Here is a 13,005-nt window from a genome sequence, read left to right on the forward strand (position 1 = left end):
GTGGTTTCTGAGGAGGTATTTTTAGATGAGATTAACATTCAACTCAGTAGACTCTGAGTCAAGCAGATCACCCTCCACCTCTGGCTGGGCCTCATCCAATCAGCTGAAGGTCTGAACAGGAAAAGACTAGGTCCCCCAGAGAAGAAGAAATTCTGCCAGCAGCTGCCTTTGGACTGGAACTGGAGCTCCTCCCTGGGTCTCCACCCGCTGGCCTGTACCCTTCAGATTCTGGACCTGTCAAGCGTCCACAATCATGTGAGTCAATTCCTTAAAATAAATCAAGAAAGACAGATACAGACAGACAGACAGACAGTAGTGTTACCTTGCCCCCCTTATCCGCAGGGGATACGTTCCAAGACCCCCAAGGAAATCCTAAAAGTGCACATGGTACTGAACCCTGTATGTATGTATGTATATATATATATATATATATATATACACACACACACACACACACTGTGTTTTTCCTGTCCACATACACCTATAGTAAAGTTTAATTTAGAAATTAGGCACATTAAGAGATTAACAACAATAACATAATAAAATACAACTGTAATAATAATCTGCAATAAAAAGTTTGTGAATGCAGTCTCTGTCTCTCTCAAAATATCACCCTGCACTGTGGTCACCCTTCCAGTGATGACATGAGATGACCCACTGCCCACACGATGAGGAGGCAGGGAAAATGCAGGACTCCCTAGAAATCGGCTTTTTGCTCCTCTTCCTGCTGCTGAGGACCCACACCTCCACAGTACACATGCCTCCAAATGCAAACAGCACAAGTCCTCATTGTAAGGGACAAGCAGTGAACGATTTCTTTAGAGCTGATCACATCTAAGGAAGGACCAGGCCAGAATGGCGAGGAAAGCATCGGAGAGTATTCCAGGCCACTGGCGCCAAGACCCCCCTGGCTCCAAGGAACAACACCTGGATCCTCATCTTTGCTCTGACCTGTTCCCGGATGCCTAAGAAGTGACCTACACCAGACCACAATCATCAGTAAAAACCCCCGGGCCCCGAGCAAGGACGAGCCTCCCTCCTTCCCTTGCTGAGTCCCCCAGACACTGTCCCGGCACTCTCTGCCTTCAGGAAACTCTGCCTTCACCTCCTGCTGGCTCCAGTTTAATTTCTATCCTGTGTGCAGTCAGGGACCCTCATGGCTGGTCCTGTGGGACCCCTTCCAGGTCCTCAGACCCAGCCTGCCGGTATCAATGCGATGAATGGGCGAATGACACGGGCACCATGACGTAGCTCGAGGCCACTACTGACCTCGTGATGATCTGTGAGAAAGAGGAGCATCTCCTTCAGGACCGTGACTGGCTCCAGGGAACTAAAACCATAGAAGAGAAACCATGGCAAGCGGAAGTGAGGACAAGCAGTGCAGATGCGCACACGCCCTTATGGGTTCTGCTTCCCTGGAGACCCGGACTCCTAGAGCAGGTCACAACACGTGGATCCCAGGCAAGAAATGCTCATCGCTCTGAGCAAGAGCAACACGCCAGGGGACCTACCCTAACAAACGCTCCAGGAGTAGAGAAAAGCCTCGTGGGTGAAAACGTTCATTTCAGAATGGCTGATCACAAAAAAGCAAAAACAATGACATCATCATCAAAAGCCAACAACCTCAATAAATGAACATCGGGGGAAAGAAGCGTTAGCAAATCATGACAAGTCGATCCGACAGACTGTCAACCAAGCGGTATTCCTAAATTGTGTAGAAACATGGAAAATATTTGACCTTAAAAGCCTGGGAGTGCAGCGTAACCTAACTAAGCTTAGTGCCAGCCCTGCCCGCTGCTCAGACACATCTCTGCTGTGTGCCTTCATCCACCGAGTGAACGTGACATCCACCAGCCTCCCAGGGCAGGTACACAAGGAGCCCGCCACACCCAGCCGGCGCAGATGATCAAGAGGGCAGCGCTGCTCATACGGGTACTTGTGTGGATGAGGGGAAGAGTAGAAGTCAGAAACAGGCACTGTGTCGTGAGACAGAAAAAGGCTCCTATCACAACTCACAGGACATGAGAAGCTTAGAGCCAGAGACACTGTGCCCCTAATCCCACCACGAGGTGTCGGCATCTCCATGTTATGCTCTCATGGGCTGGGTTTGAAGCCAGCGAGACAATGGCACTATGCACTCAAGAGCTCACGTTAAGGGACAGCCAGTGAATCCGACGCTCAGAGTAAGACCAAGCGCAGGAATTACTACTGAGCAGTTAGAGTGGCAGCAGCTGACCTGTGTTCCTTCTTGTGGCCAAAGGCCCCATGCGCACGTGGCCCGTTAACACAATGACTCCGAAAAGCAGGTGCTGTTTTGCTCTCAGGTCTCAGATGAGGCCTGAGGCTCAGGGAGGTAAATGTGTCCAGGCTAAGCCACACAGCCAGTAAATGAGGACCCAGGCAGTGTCGATTCCAAGATCCATGCTCGGAACTATGCTTTTGTGCTATCTGCCTTCATGCACATCAGGGCCCTTCCATCTGTGCAAGCCCACTGTTCAAGCAGCAAGTACAAGCAAATTCCTGCTGTTCACACCCCTGTAGATAAACACGGAAACTGCCAGCTGCCGACCGTTCTCCAGAAAAACCCTGCCTCTCTCCTGAGTTTCCTGTGAGAGGAACAAGTTAGAGATGCGATAAATATTCAAGCAAATAAAATGAAAGACACGAAACTAAAGCAAGAATGTCAAGGCATCCATCTTGACACTAACTTTACAAGAAGTTCCTTCAAAAATACACTCCCTTCCCTCGTGTTCATCCCCAGGAGGACAAGAAGCCAATGCTCGTTCCTCTAACTCAAGATCAGAAAAGCAAATGATACCTCCTATAAATGGTGTGCACACTCCTTTCATCCAATGCTGCAGGAAGAGAAGGCCATTAGTGTGCCAACCCTTCGCTAAAGGCTCCGCATGGAACTTACTTCCCGGGTGACCCCGAGTGGCCCAGGCACTTCCTTCCAGACACGTTCCCTCCGTACACATCATCCTCGTTGTCATCCACATCTTCGTCATCGATGCTTTTCACATCGAGCTTCTGGTACCCAAACTCCCCGTTCAAAGACAGAGAATCAATTTTCCATGAGTTGCTGCTCTGACTTCCATTGGAATTTGGCCCGAAGGGGCTTTCAAAGGCTGACATGATGTTGACAGAGGAGCGGTCAGAGTTCTCCTCAGAACTCTCCCCGGCGCCGGGAATCTTCTTGAAAACATCACCAGGGTTCTGCTCCTCTTCCTCGTCGTCAAATGAGATGATGTTGGTCACCTTCTTCTTCTTCTTCCGCTCCTTTTTACATTTGGCATCTGGTAAAAGAAGATATGGTGTCAGAAGAAGGAGGCAAGATAAAGCCACAATTGAGCCATTTGGCCTCTGCACTATGAAATTCCTTGACTCATCAACTGAAAAATGCACTTAAGATGAAATCAGATTTTTTTTAATCCTTGAGAGAGAAAACAAACCTGTCTACAGGAGACTGAGCAACATGGATGTGGGACTACACTTCTGATTTTAAACAAACAGCACTTCTGAACACTTTGATTCAGAGGATGCTCCCATTCCTGAGATGATTTTTCGCTTTGGAAAACACTCTCCTAGGGTGCCTGGGTGGCTCAGTCAGTTAACTGTCTGACTTCAGCTCAGGTCATGATCTCACTGCTCGTGGGTTCGAGCCCCACATCAGGCTCTTTGCTGACAGCTCAGAGAGAGCCTGGAGCCTGCTTTGGATTCTGTGTCCCCCCCCCCCAGCCCCTCCCCCACTTGCACTCTCTCTCTCTCAAAAAAAAATGAATAAATGTTTAAAAAAAAGAAAATACTCTCCTGACTGACTGAAGAGACCAAGAACACCAGTCAGGGGTGTGGTCAATTGTCCCTTTTACAGTGGGACTTGGCTGCTTCTCCCACAGAGGGTGGTGTCTATTTAACCAGCCCCTCGAGCGATGGCTGGCTCAGGGCTTGCATTTTAATGACAGCATGCAGCAGAAATAACATTGAGCTCCGGAGCCCAGCCATCAGGAGGTGCTGCACCCCCAAGGAATGCTGCCCTGAAACTACTGGGGAAGGAAGCCAGGCTAGCTTATTAGAGCACAGGAGCCCACGTGCAGAAGAGCAGCCCCAAATCACAATGAGCAATATTCCCAAGCACATGAGCGAGTCCATCATAGATCTTCCGGCTCAACCACCAGCCCAGGACAACCCCATGAGGAAGCCCCGGTGACACCAGCAGAACTATCCTGCCAACACACAGTCATCAAAAAAATAATACTGTGGATGTTTCAAGCCACTACATTTTGGAACCGTTTGTTACACAGCAAAGACTAACAGAAACAGAAACCAAGGCTGTCTTGGTGACCAGTACTGATGGGAACCAGTTTGTTCACCCATCTTAATCGTCGGATGCCGGGAGCCGCACCGGCCTCTCTGGATGGCAGTCACAGCAAGGAAATGGCAGTGTTTGCACAGCTCCTGCCATGAGAAACGAAAACTGGTATCTCTTTGTGCTACTACTGGCTCATGTTGGAAATGAGCCTGCTGGTATTGACCAGGCTTCACAATATTCCATATCAGACCGATATTCCGAACCCAGATACCTCATAAGGAAAAGCATATTCCTGCCTTTTCAAAAGAGATTTTAGATGAAAGCAATGTGGATGATTGTCAAAAGCCTCTTCCTATGGGCCTTGCAGATCAAAGACAATTGAGCCTGACCCCAAGACAAAGAGCCTAATTTAGAGTTAAGGAATAGATAAGGGCAGAACTTAAGTTATTACTTATACCTTTTCTAACTGGTGATGTATGGCAGTCCCGTCCCTAAGGCCTACTTTCCACAAACAGCCTCCTTTATTGGGGATGAGGAAAGACAAGAGTAGCTAAAACATAACACAAAAACAAAGGCTGACACATTCAGGGCCTCCATGGTGTTTACACATTCAGCATAAAGCCAAAAAGGTTTCCACAAACAACTTATTAACCAGTTCAAAAACATTCATCCTCTTAAGAGCAAGACAGAATGACTCCTAGCCTATCTATATACAACTTAAACAGTGTCCTAATCCTAGCATTATTAACTTAGAACAAATATGTATGTCATCCTGTTTTTCACTAAGAACATCCTATTATTTCCTTAGTTGTAAGATTTACTCAACCTCACTATGATTGGGGTAATTCTGCAAGAATATTTCCAAAAAACTTGTTCTTGTACACTTTTCAAAGTATCTTATCACAAAGAGCTTCCCATTGTAAAAATTCCTTTTTCTGATCTCATGTTGTTGTTGAACCTTTAAATAAAGACACCAAAACCGACAGGGCGGAGATGCCTGCCTGGTGATCAGAAAGAATCTCGAGGCTCTCTCACTCTCTCTCTCGCCGACACCGTCAATCTTTCAGGGACCCCTGGACTGGCTGGAGCCGGCCTCCATCAGTCAAACTTGGGTGTGAGACCCTTCGGGCCGATCAGACACTCCATTCCATCTAAACCAAAGAGTGACATGGGGGTGCTTCACCAGTGTATCAAACTCTGAGGCAGTGTCAAAAGCAGAGTCCCCAAAATGGATGGAAAGAAAGCTCCTTGAGGTATACAAATTCCAGCGCATGTGTTTCGCAAAGCCCTCAGCAGTTCTATTTCCTGTGTCACGTGCCGGGCATCTCTGCTGGAGAAGGGAGGGCCAGACAGATAAAGCCAGTGTATACCAAAGACCCCACGAGACTCTCGATCTTCACCATCGTTAATAATTCCAAAGAGAAGAACATGATTACTGCTTTGTTTAAGAGATTTGCAGAATACTAGATCTACATACCTAAACCCAAAATTTCCAGTTTTGCTACGACATTCTGGATGTCCCAGAAGGCTCAAGGCATATCACAAACTCCTCATAAAATTGATCTCAACTAAATTAACTTTTGCCTCCCCACAGCCTGTGGTCAAAACTGAGGAACTCTTCCCTTCCCCTTGGCCTCCACCTGAATGTCACCCCCCACCCCAAGAGTACACATTCTCCATAGCACCCCATGCTTGGCTTTCATCTCATTTATCAAATGGATAATCACTTATTTGTGTAATTTGTCATCAAATGTGTACCCCTACCGATCCCAAAAGAGACCGCAGGCTGAATGCCAGGAATCTTCCTAGTTCACCGCCGAGCACACAGAATGCAGCGAATGAACACGTGAGTGAATGAAGGAATAAATGCACAGAGATCCAGCCCCCCTGGCTTCCCATGACCCCCACACCCTCACATTCAGTGTGCTCTCAGTGAGCTGTCCACTCGCCCACACTATCACCTTCACAGCTCAGTGAGGCTCTCCACCCCTCCTGGAGTGGGTAAGAAGAAGAAAAATAAACACAAATGGGAACCAAAAACGCAAGAACACAGACTTCATTCCCCGTGGCACTTTCAGACAACGAGGTGCATCCCTCTTGGCCACAGCCAGTCGTCCTTTTCCCGACCCCTCTGGGTCCACCACACATGCCCCTTGTCACTCACCGGTGCCGACGTGCTTAGACACGACAGGCAGGGGCTCTGTGTCCTGCTCGGGCTTGATGAGGATGGAGACGGCAGAGGACGCTGTGATCTCCCTGAAAAGGCTACTCACGCCCTGCGTGGACTCCTTCAGCAAGGAGGTCACGTTCTGCGTGGACTCTTTCAAAAGGTCCGAGACGGTAGGAGCAAACTTGCTCTGCCCATTTAAATCCTTGTTGTCAATGTTGATTGCGAAGAGGATAGAGTTGAGACCTGCCCAAAAAAAGGAAAAGTCAGGAGTGTCTGCCCTGGGAAGGTCCCACCTCCACCATGATAAACACGTGGCGCACAGCAGGGCTCACACAAGGGGACAGCTAATCGCACATAGGGATTAAAAAAACCTCCCTCAAAATGGGGTCAGAAGGCACCAGCTATAGTAGGAGGTGAGTCTTTCCAAACCCTCTCCCTATCTGTGGAAGACAAGAAAGAGGTCAACCCTGGGGAAGTTAAGACGTAAGGCCTGGGGTCAGAGGGTCTGGGGTGAATCCCAATATGACCACATTCTAGGAGACCTTGGTCAAGCCACGCACAAGCTGAGCTTCAGTTTCCTTATCTGTAAAATGGGGACAACATTATGTCTTTCACAGGGCATTGAAGACAATCACCCACCTACCAAAAAGGCTCAGTTCAGCAAACAATCAAAAATGTGCACTAAGGGGCGCCTGGGTGGCTCAGCCGGTTGAGCATCCGACTTTGGTTCAGGTCATGATCTCACGGTTCATGGATTCGGGCCCCGTGTCGGGCTCTGTGCTGACTGCCAGCTCAGAGCCTGGAGGCTGTTTCGGATTCTGTGTCTCCCTCTCTCTCTGACCCTCCTCTGCTCACACTGCCTCTCTCTCTCTCTCAGAAATAAATAAAATGTTAAAAAAAATTTTTACTGTGCACCAATATCATTACTTTTATTACTTTAGGCAAAAGCTTGCACCGGCCTACATAGGAATTCACAGTCAGAGCCTGACTTTCCTCATCAATGGGCAAGACTAACATAATTCTCAATATGTGAGGTTTAGTGTAAGCCTTCGGGAAAGAAAGAAGAAAAAAATGAGGCAGGGAAGGATTTGAAAGAAAGAAGCAAGTTACCCACTTCCGTTGGGCTCACCCTTTGACTGAGAGTCAAATGATAATCTAACTATTCACCAACTAACATCGATCTGCAGTGATCTCACGTTGATAAATCATGTCCATTATTCTTCATCACACATGATTCTCTCACAGCCCCATGCAGGAAATCCCAGTGCCATCACGACCCATGCCTTGCAGGGGAGGGCAGTAAGGGTAACAGAGCTCACAGGACCTGCCCCAGGCCACCAGCCAGGAAGGGGTAGAGCCAGGCTTCAAAGGCAGGTCTCCTGCTTCTAAATCTCCAGGTCTTTGTATTACTCTTGCAAAGCCACAGCCAAAGCCCCCAGCCCCAGTCTTTTCCTGCCAGGGTATTCAGTTCAAGACAAACGGACTCTGTAATCAACTCCACCAAAGCAAGGACGGTGGGGAGTGACTCATTAAGTCGAGGGACAGGGGAAATCATGGCATTCCCTAGAGTGATAAACTCCCTCCCAGGTAGCCGACTCTGCTCCCCACACTTCAAGGACCCATCAGTCCTGGCCTGGCCCAGGCTTACCAGCTGCCATGGTAGGAAGCATGCTAGCCCTTTCTTCATCCATCACAAAAGACCAGTCTTCATAAAAAGTGCTGCGAATTGAAAGAGAAAGGGGAAAAGCTCTGAACAGCAGTTCTCTGCCTCCATCAGCCAGATAATTCCCTTACATGGCTCTCTGGAAAACCCATGCCTGGTTATCCCGGAGTGGAAATCCAAGGTCTCTGTTAGGCTGAAGCTGCTGCTTATAAAGGACTGAATGTATATATCCTACAACTTCCTCATTGGCTCCCCGAGCGCTAGCGCACTGAAACGGGCAATGTAAACGTGGTGTTTCCACCAAGAAGCAAAGGAGAGGGGATGAACAGAGGGGTGGCGTTCACTCATGGAATGTCTCTAAGACACCCAGGAATTCCAAGCTGGTTCCCTGGGCCCCCTGACCAAACTACCGCAAGAAACAACTTCAGAAAGAAATTCTAGAATCCCACAGCTCCATCAACCAGAGCATTTGTATATAATACTTGCTTGGGCCGCAGCACCAAAAGCCCAAGTTGTCCCTGGAAAGAGCTAGGAAGCTAAAAGGACCCCATGAATCTAAACAGCAGTAGCAAGAGGTCAGCAAGGCCTACAGGGTTTGTCCAAGTTCATCAGCAATAATGGTGCAGGCAAGGCTCGGAAGGTCTCCCAGCCCAATGCCCTGCCTCTTTATCCAACCCCTGCTAAACCACAGCAAGCCGATATCCTCAGTCCCTGACTCGCAGCCAGGTCGGAGAACTCTCAACTAATGGCCTCAAAGGTCAAATTGCTGAAGCACCATCAGTGGATGAGGGACATGCAGTTCCACGGGAGACGGGACACTAAAGTGACTGAGGACAACTGACAGAAAAAAAGAAATGCCCACTTTCAACACACTCACCCAGCAGAACGTGAGCGGAAGGGCAGACATGCGTGAGCTGGCATGGCAGCTACACCCCAATTCCCAAGACCATGACTCTTTAAAAGTCTAAGCCAGGTCCTATGCGTGTAAATGAATTTGGTTTCCCCACACCTAGCCAGGTAAGTGGCTAGTGATTCAGCTAGGTTCACCCACACCTAGCCAGGTAAGTGGCTAGTGATTCAGCTAGGTTCACCCACACCTAGCCAGGTAAGTGGCTAGTGATTCAGCTAGGTTCAACCGTGATTAACAGCTGGATTCACTTCGGCTGTTCATTGTTACAGTCGACCTTGAAATGGAGTGGGACAACCTTGAACTACCTGCAAATGATCTGCTGGAAGGAGCTTCCTGGAAATGTAAGAAACAGAAGTGTGTTCTCCTCAATTAAAACCACTTTACACTTGGGGTGGGGGTGCACGCACACGTTCACAGCCGCCCGGCTCAGAGTAGAGCAACACACGGTGCCATCCGGCACAGCAGCCCCAGCCCCCACGCCTCCCATCTCAGACCCGTGTCTGAGCGTCCAGCCAGACAAGGCATCGTGAGCATCATCACCGGGAGAACTTCAGAAGTATTGGTAAGAGCCTGATTGTGTAATCCCAGAACACATAATAAACTGCTGGTAGGGAGCTGACCACAAGAGGCTCAAAAAAAAAAAAAAAAAACAGAAGAGGAGGCAAGCCAGGGAGCGTGTGGCAGCAGATAAAATCTGGGCGTGCATCGCGGCACTGAGGAAATGCCAGCTTACTGAGTTAAATGAAATTAATTCACTGAAATCCAATCCTCACTATTGAGGATCTGGGCACTGCAATATGGGAGCTATTCAAGGAACCAAGAGAGGATGGATCACCGTCCCTTTGTATCATCGGGGAACACAAAATGACATGTCTCGTCCACCATTCTCAGGTGATAAAGCAGCCACTGACACAGAGATATCATCAACCTCATGAGTACAGGACAATGTCAGCACTGTCACATGGCTTAGAAAGGAACGTGGCTGACCGTACTATGGTTAACTCATATTCAGTGCCCCCTCCCCACTGCTGTGTGACAGCCAGGCACCCCCACCTTGTCGAGCATGGCTGTGGCCATGTGACTTGCTGGCCAATAAAATGCGAATGCAAATGAAGGCTCTCTCTGGGCAGAAGCTTTAAGAGCCTGTGCTCAGTTCAACCACATCCCTTCTTCCTACCTGGCAACCACGGAAGCGATGTCAAGACGGAGCCTGTGTCAGGCTGGGGCCCTGAAATGGGAAACCCCACTCATCCACGACAGACACGCAGTAGGAGGGGGAAGTAAACGGGGCCATCTCAAGCCACCAAGGAGTTTGTGATATTTGTTTTGGCAGCATAAACTGACCTTTACTAACTGGTGGAGTGAGCTTTATGTCTACGATTAAGAAAAAAAATCATGAAATGGGCATTCTTTAGATAACAATCGACTTCTGTCCCCAACACAAAACTTCCCTATTTCTTTCAGTTAGTTTGGGATTGATCAACCTCAAAAAAAAAAAAAAAAAAAAAACCCACAGAAGGAATTCTAAAGAACCCAGCAAAAAAGGAAACTGAGCACCCAACACCCAGTATCTAATGAGAAAGAAATTCTGGATCTGAAAGAAGCCCAGATTAAACCACCACAGGAAGAGCAGGCTGTGTCCTGGGATGAAGCTCTCTCTGCCCCCGCCCCTAAGTGACAATAAACACTTACGGAGCACGTGCTGTCTGCTGGTGCCACGCTGAGCCCTTTATGAGCTTTCGTTCTATCACTTATTCTCTGACCAACTGTGCCCACAGCACAGCTAAATCAAAAGGGACTATAAGAGGGGAACCCGCCCACCCGGATGTGGAGCCAGGGATGCAAACCCGGGAAGTCAGATTCTGCAATTCCAAGTGCTCGGCTACCCTCCCCAGATGCCCACCCCAGTACCTGAGCCTGCTGCGGTCGGCCAGGAGCCTGTGCAGGCGGCTACCCCTCCCCCAGGTGCCCACCCCCATACCTGAGCCTGTTGCGGTCTGCCAGGAGCATGTGCAGATACCGCTCCAGGGAGTGTTCATTGAGGGCACAGCGCAACCAGGCCCGGCCGCGGCCCACGTCCGAGGCGATATGGCGCAGGGAGTAGAAGCGTGGCAGCTCGTGCTTGCTGAGGACCTCCTTCACGTAGAACCAGAACACCGGCTCTGCAGAGAGAGGGACAGGCACGGTGGCACTCGGCCTGGGACGGGCGTCATTACAGAGTGCCATTCCCCAAGCATTTCTGAGGAGTGCAAAAGAGTTACTTGCTTAGCACAGAAAAAGCAAGGCAGCAAAGAGTGCAATTTTGAATCCTGGTTTGTTTCGTTACTTGTTTGGATCACAAACATTTTCCTGTAACATTTAAAGATCTTTGAAGACATTTGGGGCACCTGTGTGGCTCAGTTGGTTAAGCATCTGACTTCAGCTCAGGTCATGATCTCACAGTTCATGGGTTCCAGCCCGGCATAGGGCTCTGTGCTGACAGCTCAGAGCCTGGAGCCTGCTTCGGATTCTGTGTCTCCCTTTCTCTCTGCCCCTCCCCTGCTCATGCTCTGTCTCTCCCTGTCTCTCAAAAACAAAGAAACGTTGAAAAAAATTCTAAAGATCTTTGAAGACCTGATATTTGATAGCTTCCCAGTTAAACATAATTGAACTATTTCTCTTCTGCTGGAAACATGATATATTGCCAGTTATTCCTACTTCAACTGCTTTGAACATTCTTGTACATAACTGTCCTCATTTCTAGTTCCTTAGCAAAGATTTTCATATGACTAAGAGAGGAACAGATTTAAGGCTTTAAGGGAAAGCTAAGAAAGTTTGTTTTTATCCACAAAAGAGTTATTGTATCTCCTCACATCCTGCCTTTTTCATCCACACACAACAGACTTTTTTCATAATTTTAATTCCAGTGGGGTGCCTGGGTGGCTCAGTCGGTTGAGCGTCTGACTTCAGCTCAGGTCATGATCTCATGGTTCGTGGGTTTGAGCCCCGTGTTGGGCTCTGTGCTGACAGCTCAGAGCCTGGAGCCTGTTTCAGGTTCTGTGTCTCCCTCTCTCTGGCCCTCCCTTGCTCACGCTGTCTGTCTCTCTCTCTCTCTCAGAAATAAATAAAACGTTAAAAAAAAAAAAAAAGAATGCAAATACACACATCTCCATAAACTGGATCTACATAAACAACTGTATCTATAACTAAACAAGTTAGTACGCTCGCTTCAATAATTCACTTCAGCTCAGCCAGCTTGGATTGCCTTCATTTTTAAGCTTTCTTTTACTTAGTTATTTTGAGAGAATGAGAACACAGGGGAGTTGCAGAGAGGGAGAGAATCCCAAGCAGGCTCCATGCTGTCAGGAAGGGGCCCAACACAGGCCCCAACCTCACAAACTGTGAGATCATGACCTGATCCAAAATCAAGAGTCAGACACTCTAACCAAATGAGCACCCAAGGTGCCCCTAGACTGCATTTTTTAAAAATTGTTTAAAGTTTATTTATTTTGAGAGAGAGAAAGAGAGAGAGTACATGCACGAGTGAGCACGAGCAGAGGAAGGGCAGAGAGGGAGAGAGAATTCCAAGCAGGTTCAGCATGCCAGCACAGAGCCCAACACTGGGCTCAAACTCACGAACTAGGAGATCATGACTTGAGCCGTAATCAGAAGTCAGACCATTAATCAAGTGAGCCTCCCTGGCACCCATGGACTGCTTAATGGGCCGGGCAAGGCCGTGAGCTACCAAGTAGACAACAAGGATTCATCCCAAACAAGCTTCCAGTCTAGCAGGCCAGACAACAGTGAAGAGATCAACGCATAGAATGACCCTGGATGGCTCAGTCAGCCATGCTAAGCTTCAGATCCCTCTCCCTTCAAATAAGTGCAGAATCACCCAGGGGCATGGGGGAGACTGGAGAAAAGGGAAGCAGGGCCTGAACACGACACCCAGGCCATGCTGACCACCACCGTTT

General features: G+C 48.6%; 1 protein-coding gene across 3 annotated transcripts in view; it reads right to left on the reverse strand.

Annotated features, from left to right (window-relative positions):
* The window catches only part of SNX29 (sorting nexin 29), a 497,164-nt gene that overhangs the window by 423,072 nt on the left and 61,087 nt on the right, over positions 1 to 13,005 (reverse strand). For all 3 annotated transcript variants that reach the window (XM_039233571.1, XM_039233573.1, XM_039233572.1), the window contains 4 exons: positions 11,034 to 11,214; positions 8,128 to 8,198; positions 6,474 to 6,722; positions 2,918 to 3,296 (listed from right to left, as the gene is read on the reverse strand). In XM_039233571.1, the coding sequence (XP_039089502.1) occupies positions 2,918 to 3,296; positions 6,474 to 6,722; positions 8,128 to 8,198; positions 11,034 to 11,214 (880 nt within the window). The remainder of the gene's footprint in view (positions 1 to 2,917; positions 3,297 to 6,473; positions 6,723 to 8,127; positions 8,199 to 11,033; positions 11,215 to 13,005) is intronic.

The sequence above is a fragment of the Hyaena hyaena genome, unplaced genomic scaffold (genome assembly GCF_003009895.1).
Source record: "Hyaena hyaena isolate Hyena2069 unplaced genomic scaffold, ASM300989v1 scaffold_76, whole genome shotgun sequence".
Lineage (NCBI taxonomy): Eukaryota > Metazoa > Chordata > Mammalia > Carnivora > Hyaenidae > Hyaena > Hyaena hyaena.